Here is a 14,932-nt window from a genome sequence, read left to right as displayed (position 1 = left end):
AGTCAAAATTAGTGAATTTTTAAACAATTATTATTACTTAGCATAGGGACATTTAGATGAAAATCACGTTTATAATTTTCGGTATAATACATGGCTATTTACACAACTTGTCAAGTATATTTGTACAATATAACATAAAGGTATTTACACAACGAAATATTTGGACAATACAGTACACGGTCATTTGCATTAATCAGTATATTTATACAATTGAAAATAGGGTTATTTGCACAAACGCCTATATTTGTACAATAAAACACAAATTCACACTAACACAAAGTTATATATTTGTAACTTGATTGCAATATGTTAATGCAAATATATGTCATACAAACTGACCAATGGCTACTTAACATATCCTTTCCTCAATCCCCAACCATCCCCAATAGCTAAAATAACCCCAAAAATTCAAAACAAAAACATCCTTCACAAATTGCTACTTAACGATAATCCTTTCTAACAAAATCCAATCGCTACACGAAATATCCTTCATACCAACTGGACCAATGGCTACTTGACGATATATCCTTTGTAATAAATTCACTAATCACTACATAACGAAATATCCTTCGTAGCAAACTGACCAATGGCTACTTAACGATATATAATTTCTTAACAAAATCACTAATAGTTACTTACAAACGAAAGAACCTTCATAGGAACAAGAGAAATAATACTACATCAACATGTACATCGTTACGTTTAAATAACATGTCAAATGTTTACAAAAAACATTTGTGACACCAAGAACGTTATATGTTGAAAACTATAATTAATTGTTTTTTTTAACATATAAGATAGTCATTTCAGGAACCACTTAGGATAGGGAAATAATAGTACTTCTGATTCAACTTTCAACATGTAAACCCCGTCTTTGATTTGACTCCGGAATGCAAAAAAATGTTTAATGTGTTTATTTTTATGAACATGATATATCTGGTAATGTTTACATGTTAAATCAATGATAATATAATATAATAATATGATTCACGTCAATCAAGATGGCAAAAATATATATTTGGATTTTCCAACCCACCTGTATCCGTATATTCTACAGCAGAGATTGACTAATATTTTATTCTGTTATTTGTTGTTCATGATTCGCTAGAGTTAGAAAGCAAGTGATGGATGTGCGTTAGTTGTGTTTTTCTTTTCAAGTCGGAAATACTCTTGAACACACTACTAGTAATGCGTGCCATCTGTTCTGCAGTGAGATCACCGGCGTTGCACACTGACTGGTCAATCCCTCTTTGAAGTAGAAGCTTCACGACCTTCACCTTCACATACTTAGCAGCAACGTGCAGAGCTGTCTCGCCACCATTGTTCTGCATGTTTACGTCTGCTCCACTGCTCAACAACGTCGCAACAACAGCTGTCTTTCCAAACTGTGCTGCACAGTGTATCGGTCCATCTCCATTTTTATTGGCCAAATTGACATCAGCTCCTTTCTCTACAAGTTTCTTCACTGTAACTACATGACCTTTAGCACAACTTAGGTGTAACGGAGAACAGCCATCCTGAGTTTGGATATTCACATCCATTGTAGTGTCATAGTTCAACATCAGTTCAATTGTTTTCCACTGACCACCTCTAGCAGCACAGTGCAGTGGAAGATGATCATGGCCGTTGAGTTCTGAAAATGATGCACCGTATTTGAGAAGCAGAGCAACTTTCTGAGTACATCCTTTGTATGCAGCACAATGAAGAGCGGAATCTCCATCGTTATTCCGTTGATTAATACTAGAAGTATCGTCAAGGTTTTTAATGTGCTCAAGGAGAACGTTAATTGGTTCTAGCTTTGGACAGTTTCTTAAATTTTTTTTTTTTTTTGCAAAATGTTTATGAAAATATTTCTGTCGGTATCTTCTGATTTCTGGAACTGACGCTATAGCTGTAGGAAATAAAAGAGCTGTCGCAGAATCATAATTACCCCTCCCCTTACAAATGTGCAGAGGTGTATTGCCATCAGCATTGCCATTGTCAATATCTGCATCCTTTGACAAAAGAAGTTTTATCAACTTGCCATTGCTTTGTTTTGTTGCAATATGCAGAGGTGCATCTCTAGAATCGTTCAACAAATCCGGATCTGCACCATGTGTCAACAGAAGAGCAGCTCTGTCATAGTAGTCATACTGAAAAGCTGCAATGTGCAGTGGGCCATGTCCTGAATCATCTAGGGCATTTGGATTGAAACCCTGCTTTAATAAAATTTGTAGAATTTTCCAGCTCTTTAATGGAATATGTATATCTTTCATTTGTTTTGATGAAAACTCTCTTTTCACAGAGAGAAGCGCTTTTAGAGAGATATGCTTTCCTAATGAAAGCACTGCCTCAAAAAACGTAAGATCATCTTTGTTGGGAATGGAAAGATCTGCACCAGCCACAAGAAGTCTTCTCATTGATTCTACCCCTACATAATTAAAATCATTATAAACAAACATGGATAACGTATGATGGAGAGGTGTGTCAAGATTATAATTCCTGATATTGATGTCAGCTGAGTTTCGAATCAGAGCTTCGAGTCCATGTATATTGTATGCTGTAACAGCTTCATGAACAGCCGTGTTTCCATACCTACCTACGATGTTGATATCAGCACCATATTCAACAAGAACTTCAACGTTTGTACTGAAAGGTGATACACTGGCAGCTAAGTGGATTGCAGCACAGTCAACACTGTTTTTATGATTGACAGTTATTCCACTGCATATTAACTTTCGGACTGTTGGTGCTCTGGCAACGATGCATGCGTTATGTAACACTGAATATTGTTCATGGTCTAGTGCGTTTATATCTACACCTTTCTGCAATATAAGATCAGTCAGCGCTTTTTCTATGTCAAACGACATGCATTCACATTGTTTTAACGTGGGCGTGAGACACCAGAGTTGTAAATAGTGATAAATGGACATGCCAAATTCGTCTATGGGCAATGCGTACAGACAATGCCAAACAGTCTGCCCAAAGTTGTCTTGAATATTAATGTTTGTCATGTTATCAAGCATGGTCGCGACAATGCGAACTTCCTCTTTAACTTCATTGGTATGCGAATGTGGATACAATGAATGCATGCTTAATAATCTAATATGCACTGGGGTAGAACCATCTGCGTTTTGAAAGTTAACATTAGCTCCTTTCTCAAGAAATTCAAATACACATTCTCTATTTCTAGTTAATGAACACAGATGAAAAGCTGTGTCATGGTTATTATTAACATGATTTATGTTTACGCCTTTGTTTAGTAAAGCCTGCATGATACGATGACGGGTATTGTTTCGCGGGTCATCTCTGTCTACAAACGTTTCTTCATCCACTGTGGCATTATTTTGAAATAAACAAATTAACGGTGTATCACCAACAGTATTTACAGCATCAACACACGCTCCCTTTTTAATTAATTCAAGTACAGGAGTGGCACTAGAAAGTCTCACTGCCAGGTGTAATGGGGTATTTCCTGATTTGTCTGTGTAGTCTACACTGCTACAACGTTGCAATAGATCTGCAAAGCAATCATTGTCACGTTCATATTGAAATTTATGCAACATAATATGAAGAGGCGTATCTTTGTGACTATTTTGTGGAATAGGTTCAGCTCCTGCTTCAAGAAGCTGGGTAATGACAATATTATTTCTAGCAATTGCAGCTGCGTGTAGAGGAGTTTGACCATTTGCATCAACAACATTCACATCTGCATTGGCTCCAAGTAACAGTGCTGCTTTTTCTCCTTTGTCGTCCAGTGCATAATGCAGTGGGGTTCGACCAAAAATATCCACAGATCGCACATTAGCTCTTCGTTCTACAAGTATCTCGACGTTTTGCACTGCACCAAATTCACAAGCAATATGCATAGCTGTTTTTCCTCCCCTATTGGTTTTGTTCAGGTTTGGGGTATGCTGGAGAATTACCTCCAGGGCTGCAGGGTGGTCATGTCCTGCAACCTGCAGGAGTGCATTGTCTTGATTTATTGTTGCCCCCATCCTTAGCAGTTCACACATTATGTCCTTCACCGGAAACATGCTACTTTTTACAGTTTTGATATACCAGATAGACATCCTAAATTCTTCAGAAAACTGAAAACACAAGTGTTTTATTGCCCAGTTTAACAGTTCTTGTTTTGTGTTTTCACAGGATATGCTCTGCAATTTATGTAACACAATTGTTAACATGTTTGAATCACACCTGAAAAACGCATGCTGAAGCATCCAATAAAGAACTTCACGTGACAGAGTTTTTAGATGCTCGTGTTGAAGTAGTCTTGTAAGTAAAGTAGAATCACCTTCACCAGCTGTTGCTACTTTTAAACACACTTCGTCTGGAATATATTTAAACTGCAACAGTTTACTCACTACGTCCTTGGCGTTGGTGTAGCATGCAACAATAAAAAGTTCCATCATTTTGTCGTCTCTCCATGACTTAATAATATGAGATTTAGTAATAAGTTTTCTAACAAAAAATTCATGCTTTTTAACAAGGAGTAAAGAAATAAGTGATTCAAATCCCACTAAATATATGTCTGACTCAAAAGTAAACAAATTAATATGTAATTCTTGCATTTGCTGATAATCATAGTCTTTGATTACAGGACCAGACTGTCTGCCTATTGTATGACAAATGATCTTCTCTTGAGCTTCATGATCCCAGTATTCATTGATCAAGAAATTCACAAACGTTGTGTCTGAAAGGCTTTGATGTTCTGCAATAACCTTATGATTTCCCGATAGCAACTCAAGAGTGATCCGTGCTGCCAGTTCTGCATAGTGAGACTGATCAACGACTATTTTCAGTGTACTGGTTCCTTGACACGTGGATGTAGTGAATGTGTCTACTAACATGTCGCATGTGCAAACTTTCAGTGCTAGAGGCAGATATTGACGGCCAAAATCTCGTATCATGGCATCAAAAACGGACTGGTGAATGAATTCGTATTTCTCTGATGTATCACTGAAAACCAGATAAGTACCAACAAGGTTGTTGGTTGTGGCTACTATATCAGCATTGGTTACTGATCCCATATTGGAACAATACTCTTTCAAATGATCAATCTCAGTTTTTGCTTCTTCATTCGATGGATCTAAATATGGTCTGGGCAATTTTCCCTCTTTATACATTACTAAAAGTAGAACAAAGTATCCTAATGGATGCCGACTCTTCTGTAAACGTAATTCTTCACCAAGGTATTCTAAAGGATTTTTGACGAACAAAAGACTTCGTTCTTGTACTTTCTTGTTGTCAACAAAGTATTTGCAAATTTGTGGGAAACCCAAGTCTGCAGTACTTTTAGAAGCTTCTTCAATATCTTCTTTCGACATCTCCAGATTTCGTTCTCGAATGTGCCATGTAAGAATCATTTCCTTTTCTCTTAATGAAAGTTTGCATGGACCATCTGTTACCGATACACGTTTAAATTTACCTATAAATGTAGCAGACGCCTCTGCGAGAATGTACGATCTTGTTATTATTACTAATTGTACATGTCCAGAGTAAATTAGCGATAACATCATATCAAACTTTCTTTCCCAGGAATCACGCAGTACAACAGACAAATTGGATGCACCAAATATATCATCTATAAGCACCACGTATTTATGTTTTGCTTTTGTAATGTCTTTTGGTACAGGTATATAATCCCACTGTTGAGGTTCTGTGATCACCAAGAACACTTTGTGCTTTCTTCTGGCAACTTCTTTCAGCAAGTAGATTCCGATAGTCGTTTTACCACCTCCAGGCTGACCGTCGATCAGCACCATTCCCAAACCTGTAAGGTATCTATAAGCACATTTTGCTGCTTCTGTTTCCACAAAAACATTTGGTTTCAGTCTCTCCAAGTACTCCTGTGTTGAATCTAAACAGAAATACACACTCATCAGTTAACGTAATTTAAGACAAAATTTGATGGTTTACAATCATGAGAACCATATTAGTGATCTCTTGAAGTACTTTTAAACTGTTTTCTGTGCTTTTAAAGTTTACAATCATAAGAACCATATTAGTGATCTCTTGAAGTACTTTTAAACTGTTTTCTGTGTTTTAAAAATCATTCCATTTAAATTAAATCTAAGAAATTACACGTTGTTTATAATGTAGGTTATAAATCAATACGTTTAGAGATTAAATCCAACAAAGTACACATTGTTTATAATGTAGGTTGTAATCAATACCTTTTGAGATTAAATCCAACAAATTACAACTCTGTATAATGTAGGTTGTAATCAATACCATTCTGAATGTTGATTATGTAGGTTGTAAACCATTCGATATTAAGTGTAAGTTATGTGGGTTGGAAATAAATACCATTCGAGACACTTTGTCATATTTAACAGTGTGATTACTCCCTGATTAGCTTTGGAGGAGAGATTTCTAATCTCTGCAAGTCGATATTAAAGCAGTATTTGAAGATGAACAATAACTATGTTTTTTTTATTACCCAATGATAGTTTATTTAAGCATTATCAGTAATTTGTAGTACATGATTTATTATTCATGTCTTCGTGATGACCAGCTGAATTTAAACAAGGTTTAGAATTTAAAACATTACAAACTCAGTTTGGGCTGAGAAATCAAACTTTGCATACTATCTGATATAGTTGTAGGTGGTACATTAGAATGGGGGAGTGGTCGATATGAGGGCATTACCCCACCCCGATATTTCCTCTGTAAATTGCCCCACCTTTTCCCCAACATCAAATTTGCGACAGTAAAACCACTTTGCATAATCTCTGTGGACAGTCGATACGAATTACCCCATCCCACTGATCAAATTCGTAAAACCACTGATCTTCGTCCACAAATCGGGAAACAGTATGGTTATACCTTAAATATGGAACATGTTGTAATAGTGTGATACTGAATGATAAAAAGGAAATGTGTTTTAGTAACACCTCAGTATGTTTTTCAACCATGGCTATGTGATGTCTAACATATGATTATTTCAACATTTGGGGGGGGGGAGAGAGAGAGAGAGAGAGAGAGAGAGAGAGAGAGAGAGAGAGAGAGAGAGAGAGAGAGAGAGAGAGAGAGAGAGAGAGAGAGAGAGAGAGAAAGCACTGTTAATCCTTTATAAAATTCACAGTAAAATAACACTTACATTTAATATTATGTAGAGTTGATTTCCATTCCACATCTGTAAAAATTCAATACATGGTGTTATTTATAAGATATATATATATATATATATATATCATATAGTTAGAACATATAGAAAATACTACAACAGAGGCTGTTAGATACCATTTATCTTACAACGAGTTGTTTTAAAATGTCTCTAACGAGCGAAAGCGAATTGGATATGTTTTTCAATAACGAGTTGTAAGATAAATGGTATCTAACATACACGAATGTAGTATTCTATTTCTTACATGTCCTAAAAAACCCCAGGTTTTAAACATATTTTATCATCGTTTTGACTAAAAGTTATTTACAGCCCTTGTGCTTGTAGCTAACTTAGGCCACACAAACAAATAATTGTCAAGTTAACTATATGTCACAGTGTAATCAATTTCGAGCGTGCTATTTTGTCATTGGATGTATGGCACTGGTGACCTGGTCATCGCCTACGAGCAGCCAGTCGTATGTCTTGAAAGTGTTAACAAAGGTACATGTATTAACATGTGTGTGTTATCAAAAATAATGAATGCTGTTCTCACTAACGGGTGTGTAAGAAAGTGACATATTCCCTCACTAAAGGTGATCTACTAACAGTAGTACTAATCTAGTATTTTCTACCATTCAATCACACTTAAATTAAATAAAAAAATCGGACCATTTTTAGTTATATGGAATATGTAGAGAAGATTCTTCAAGTTGTTACCCTGGCACACTACTGACACCAGTTAGTCCAAGCTATATATATATATATATACATTTAACTTAAAACAACACACGAATTTCTGAGGTTAAATTAGCGGACGGGTTGGAAAAGTATACCATGTACGGGCTTCCATTTTAGTATGGATAGTCTTAGTTTTGTCCGAATTAAATAAAAATGCCCGATAACAACATTTATTCATATTAGGATTACTGCCAAACTGCTATATATGGTTGGAAACAAATCACTACGCATTTTTACATGGATAACAGGTAATATTGTGGATATAATGATGGAAATACAAGGTGAAGCGGTTTCAGGGAAACTCAATTTGCTCCAGTATCTTTTTTGACCGAATTCGTAGATTTGCTTCAGCACGTTGATCATACGGGTAAAGCAATAGAGGTTGGATACATTACGCTGCGGTCTTGAGAGATTGCACGCCACTGAAGAGGGCTAAGAGTAAAGTGTTGATTTCAAGGAAAACTCCCATATTTAAATTAAGATAAGTTTTCGAATATTATGACAGTATGTTTCTTCTTGTCTGTCAAGATAAATAATTTGACATTTAAAATGAGAGAAGCTATTACGTCCATATAATAACATATTTATACCTACTGCATTTAACTGCATTTTCATTTATAAGAAGTTATATATAGCAGACACATGTAAACAATTAAGAATGCAGTTAGTGCGAACATATTTTTAAAGATAACAATTAGTTACGGTGAAAATTTGACGTTTTTCCAAATGAAAGAACTTAACGGTTAAAACATTTATAGAGTAAATAATTTTGCGGTTTGGAGTAAAACATGGTGCGGTTATAACGTATTATTTTTAATTGTTGTTTACAACAATTATTGTAATTTTAAAACTTCAGTTATGAATTTGCTGTCGTCCATATATATCATTAGCGTCCCATAGAAAGGCACCGACATTATAATAAGTTGTATTACCTAATAATTACACATTTCCATTAGCCACACAAACAATCTAAGCCTTGTGAAATGAGTGGGAGTTAACAGTTATTTTAAATTCTAAATTAATTTCAAAACTAGACATTTTCTAACTTGGTAAGTCAAATTTTATGAAAAAAATATTCCAGTCAATAAAACCTATTTCTCCTGGATTATCTAAAAGGTATTCTAAATTCCGAACGCCAGACATGAACCGTAAACATGTCCACGAAAAAGTATATAACGAACTTTCCTAAATTTGACTGCTGCATCACTGTACCTCATCGTGATCTGTGTGGTAATGTTAAACGAATAATAATCCCAATTGCAACTAACATCATCCAGAAAAAATACAAAATAATACGTGCGTGGTCGTTAGATACTATTTATCTCACAACGAGTTGTTTTTAAATATATCCAACGAGCGAAAGCGAGTTTGATACGTTTTTAAACGAGTTGTCAGATAAATGGTATCTAACGACCACGAATGTATTATTCTATGCGTTACGTCCTCCATAGTGTCTGAAACGGTTCTCTGGATCATACTTGTATGAATGTATGAACGACTCTCGCTAATACGTTACGTCCGCCATAGTGTCTGAAGCGGTTCTCTGGATCATACTTGTATGAATATATGAACGACTCTCGCTAATGCGTTACGTCAGCCATAGTGTCTGAAGCGGTTCTCTGGATCATACTTGTATGAATGTATGAACGACTTCTCGCTAATGCGTTAGGTCCTCCATAGTGTCTGAAGCGGTTATCTGGATCATACTTGTATGAACGTCAAACATAATGACGTTCAGTTTATAAATAAGCACAGAGTCAAAACGTTTTCAAAGCACGAACATCGATGTGACGCGTTGTGTATTACATAACTACTTGCTAACTAGAGGGCGGATTCAGTGGAATGAAGCAAAATGGCTGCGCCTGTTATGTATAATAGCCTTCACATTTTTGTTAAATTAATATACCAACCTTGTTGATATTAAGCACTAATGTGCATTAAATATCTTTAAATATGATACCAGTCTAAAAGCCTTGTCTCATTGTCCCTTTAAGAGTATTTGTCTTATAAATGGAATGTGTACTATTATTATCACCGGCCTCGGTGGTGTCGTGGTTAAGTCATAGGACATAAGGCTGGTAGATACAGGGTTCGCAGCCCGGTACAGGCTCCTACCCAGAGCGAGTTTTAACGACTTAGTGGGCACCTGTAAGACCACTACACCTCTTCTCTCTCACTAACCACTAACATCTAACCCACTGTCCTGGACAGACAGCCCAGATAGCTGAGGTGTGTGCCTAGGACAGTGTGCTTGAACTTTAATTGGATATAAGCATGAAATTAATTTGAAATGAATGAATGCATATCATTATCTTGTTAGTGTATTTCAGACTCACCTGGACTTGCTGTAGCTGCCTGGTTGATATTCTGACGGAACTGTTCTTCGAGGATATGTAGCACATCTGTGTATTAAAAGAAAACCCCCAACTTTTATTGATTGGACATCTAACACAATTGTGTCTTGGGAGTGGTCTATTTGATCCAGATCGGGCAAGATAGCTATTAGTCTGTTAGGTCTCACGTTTACGGTGGTAAAGAAATGCCAGAAAAAACCCCAATCTTAATTACTTTATTTAAATTATATAAAACGGAGACTATATATACTCCCAAAAAAAAGTTCCTGTGCACCAAATGAATGTATACAGAATTACATTTACTTGAAAACTGGTCATGAACATTTCAGATAATGATTGTGTAACGATTCCCTTTGATATACAACATAAAAGGTGTTCTGTCACTTGCACGTGCTATTCACGCTTTATCATGCAACCATGCATCCTATTGACCTGATAACCCCTACCTAATAATTCGAAGTGTTATCATGTTACTAGGAAATGAATTGTGCGCATAACAGATGTTAGCTCAATTTTCAGGTAGATCGTTTTCTCATTTGTCAAACATCCATTTACAGCAATAATTGTTGAACTGCATAAATAAATATAACACTTACACTTCCTGTTACCTCTTATTTTTCAATTCTCTATTATTCGTTCCCATTCGAACTAGCCAGCGTTTTGAATTGAACATTTTGACCCCCCCAAAACCAAAAAACCAAACAAAACACCCAACCCCCCAAAAAAACAACAAAAAAACCCAAGTAGCTTCCTGCAAAGAATGTTTACACTGGAACAGCGTCTGACGTCACAGTCACTAACAGCCAGTGATGCAGATCTTCTTCAGGTCACACATACACTTGAGTTTATTTTCACAGAAATTATTTTACACAAATTATAATATGACACAACAGACTTTGAAATATAATCAAAGTATTTTATTTAAAATTTGAAACACACAACTTTTAGGCTGGCTATGCCATTCCCAAGATGCTTTCAGGCAACTGCTATTGTCCGACTTCCGGAAGTAGTTTCTACACGATAAAACTAATAGTATACCGCTTTTGACTGAAACGTATTACAAAAATATAACTTGAAAGCGATTGCATGATAAAACACATATCAGATTACTACGTTTTGATATCATGGTTATTTGGCTCGATTCGATAACGGAGTAACAGGCTTGCTGAAGCTCGCTTGTTACACCTTTATCTAAACCTCTCCAAATAACCACGATATCAAAACGTAGTAACCTGATATTCTATATATATGCGCATAGCTTGTCGTGATGTCACACCTCTCAGAAAATGAACGTCTTCGAGCAATTGCTATGTTTGAAAACATTATCGATAAACGTTTTGATGTTCATTAGTGTTCATCAGAACACCATACAGTGTCTGCGGAGATGTTATCAGCAATTATGAGAACGAGGAAGCCTACGTGTGACGTCACGTTTATAAAATGCCTATATTAGACTAGTACACCTACAGAATCATTTGGAAACGACAGGTCTGATATCCCGAAACATCCCTGAATTTAGGCCAATTACCGGAGGAATTGTACGTTCAGCCAGTTACGTGATTACAACAAACCCCCCTTTTAACAGATACATAAAAAAACCCCGACCTCGACTGTTTAGGAAAACGTTGTCCCGTTAATGTCATCGACGACGCACCTTTCTCCGTCGACTACACTTTAAGTGCTGTTAGAAGACAGGACTGACCACCGTACTTTTGCCAGATACATAATACAATAAGGTTTTGATTTATTTAAAAATATAGTTTTTAATGATACACAGGAGCCCGTGACGAGTGAGTGGTAGTAAGTGATGTTAGGACGGCAAGATGAGCGGTATTATACCCGCCCCTGGAGTGGGTTTTACATTTTAATAGATGGTAGGGGAACCTGAAATATTAATGTTCGATATCAACTATTAAACAGAACATACGTTTTGACCACAGACATCCTTTAAAGAACGTTCAGGTCTGTTTATCAACACACCGAAACACATTCCATAGTTTGTGTTTACATGGAATGCAGTTGCTCCGTACACGTGCGTATTTTGTGTCATTCTCGATTAAAGTAATTTCCAGGAAAATCGTTGGGGTGGACATTATTTCTGCCAATCGTTTCCATTGTTTTGATCACAGTTCAGTTGTTATTGTTTTGTTTTTAGTAATTTTTATTGTTTGAATTGCTATTTACTGATAAAAATGCCAACTTTTGCATTTACTTTTGACCCCATCGCCTTCAAACCATCTTTGGTGGTCATAAAAGGTACTGTAATACTGAAATAAAACCGGTAGGCGCAATGTTTGCCCAATTAAACACTATTATCATATAACCATCCCCACATAATATACCGTACAATTTTCGCAATTGTAAATTCTTCCTAGACACCCCCTACAAAGTTTTGACTGCAGAATATAATACTCGAAATGGCGAACTCTGAATGCGCGGATGCCCGTGACAAAACCCTGGTGGTGGCACAAAAATGGGAGTATGGTTTTTTTTTTTTTACCTTACCCAAACATTTGATAGCACAAGGCACTTTTACTGATGCATGCTTAAAAAGGCGTTTTTTAGCCCAAACGACTAATTTTTTTGGTTTTCCAAATCACATTTTAATTATCATAACTTCTACGTAGATCTCTAAAAAGAGTTCGTTGCACCTGATACAGAGCCGGAAGATTGGCGTTCTGAAAGTCATAGGATTTTTCCAACTGGAAGATAATCATTAAAGTGACTTTTCAAAAGTTGGGATGGACATAGCCCCCGTCCCTTCCCAATTCTTTTGCACAGTTCTTTACACTGTATTTTTTTTTAACTCTTGAATTTTTATACTGATGTTGATCATCATAAGATTTTTGCAATTTACCGTAGTTTGTACCCATATAGCCGATGCATTTTCCGTGCTAGTGGTTAACTGGGTTAAAGGTATTACTATACGCTACAGTTATATTAATTTTATTAGCAAACGTTAACATTAGCGGCAATAGGAATTGAGTTGGTCTATTGAAACCTATAGTCGGATCAGTAAATCGTTTCAAACACAATGGTAGTTGGTACATACAACTGTAGATTCAAATGAAAAAAATTACAGAATTTACTGGCCAGTGATTAAACCACATTTTATCACAACAAACACTCTCACATTTATCATCAATGGCAGGAATGGTAGCCTCACCTGTGCGATAAATAGTTGAGATGCACCTCGAAGGTTGCACTATACCAAATAAAATCCCATAGGCGACCATGTTAACGTTCGTGTTTAAAAACACTATATGCAAACTATGACCCATAAATATCAGTACTACAACCCCTACCTAAAAGTATTAACATAAGAAAATGGTACCTTTCACGGCTCATTTTCGATATAACCAGATGTTTTTACAACAGCCCTAGTTTCTCACAAAATTTGAGTATTTTGTTTTACAGTTTCCCATACATGTTTTCAAGCACATGGTTACTTGACACAGTGGTACTAGATGAAATAAAATTGCATACATTTTTAGCCCAGATGAAACTAATTTTTTTACAACTAACACACTCACATTTATAACCAATCACAGGACTTGTGGTGTTAACTTCTCTATCAAAAGTTTGCTGCACCTCGAACTTTGACCCAGCTGGAAGTTATTTGGTTTAGTACTACCTATACATTCATTCATTCATTCTTCCCAACTCAGACGGCGTTTATTATAAAACGTTTGAAAAAAGAGATGTGAATGGCGATGGGCACGCCGACATAACCCCCTACACTAGCTATAGACATGAATTAGCATAATATAAAAATATTTATTATACATTTGTCAATTATATATGAGTTATTAAAAGACTTATTATTTTAAACACTTCGCGAATATATCCACACGCACATGCAAACATACACGCACAAACACACACGCGCACATACGCGCCCACACACACACATACACACACACCACCACCACCACCACCATTATCATCACCACCATCACCAGAAAAAATTCACGAACTGTAGCAGTTTACATAACCAGATGAAACTATAACAACTAGCAGAAAACTTACTTTGTTCATTATGCATGGACACTTCTCTGATGGAACCCACACCAGCACTTTGTTCATCACTCGTAACCTCCATTACTCCTATATTACTGAAAAATATACAGTGCCCTTCAAAGCAATATTTAATTGATTTAGTTTTTTTTTTTAGTTTTTTAACATGTGAGCTACGAACACTAAGTTTTAAACTAGGATAAAAAGGACATGTCATCTTATGATGGGGACCGAACCTCCAAGTATCCTTTAGATCCGCTCTTTAAACATATAACTTTAAAAATAATAAACGTAAATAAATTTACAACTCACGTTCACTTTAAAATAAAAGTCTCCTAGTTTTCCCAAGTGAAGGTGACGTTTTTTTTTATTTTTAGTAAAGTACTTTAAAATAATACAAATGACGAACGATTCCAAAATTCGATTTGATGTCTAGCTTTATTCCTCAAGTCTGCAGAAGAAACTGGTTGCTTCAATAATGTTTGTTTTGCTTATCGATATAATAGTCCGGGAGCCAAGACCAAAAGACGAAAAAAGGTTGAGCACTACACAGCTGGTTTGTCACTTTAGGCTGCTTGGGGAGATGCTTCTGAAATATCCCTAGCCCTGGTGTAGAGGTGAATTATGGCAGCAACAGTAGATGACAGCCTATTTTCTAATAGAGGGATGAGGTTGCTTAGGTGCAAATCTCAACAATTTGATTTGTATTTCTTGTCTTCTACAACCTATATCC

The 14,932-nt window shown here is 36.1% G+C and overlaps 1 protein-coding gene across 1 annotated transcript; it reads right to left on the bottom strand.

Moving 5' to 3' along the window:
• Positions 1-1,047: 1,047 nt before the first annotated feature.
• On the bottom strand, positions 1,048-14,284 carry LOC121374784. The gene is made up of 5 exons (XM_041501893.1): positions 14,212-14,284; positions 10,165-10,230; positions 4,581-5,842; positions 3,301-4,070; positions 1,048-1,740 (listed from the first exon to the last, which is right to left on the bottom strand). The coding sequence occupies exons 1-5, from the start codon at positions 14,282-14,284 to the stop codon at positions 1,095-1,097; spliced, it is 2,817 nt and encodes a 938-aa protein (XP_041357827.1). The 3' UTR covers positions 1,048-1,094.
• Positions 14,285-14,932: the final 648 nt, after the last annotated feature.

Source organism: Gigantopelta aegis, chromosome 6, assembly GCF_016097555.1.
Source record: "Gigantopelta aegis isolate Gae_Host chromosome 6, Gae_host_genome, whole genome shotgun sequence".
NCBI classification, from domain to species: Eukaryota; Metazoa; Mollusca; class Gastropoda; order Neomphalida; family Peltospiridae; genus Gigantopelta; species Gigantopelta aegis.
Note: the sequence above shows the minus strand (reverse complement) of the source record. Positions and strands in the feature narration are given on the sequence as shown.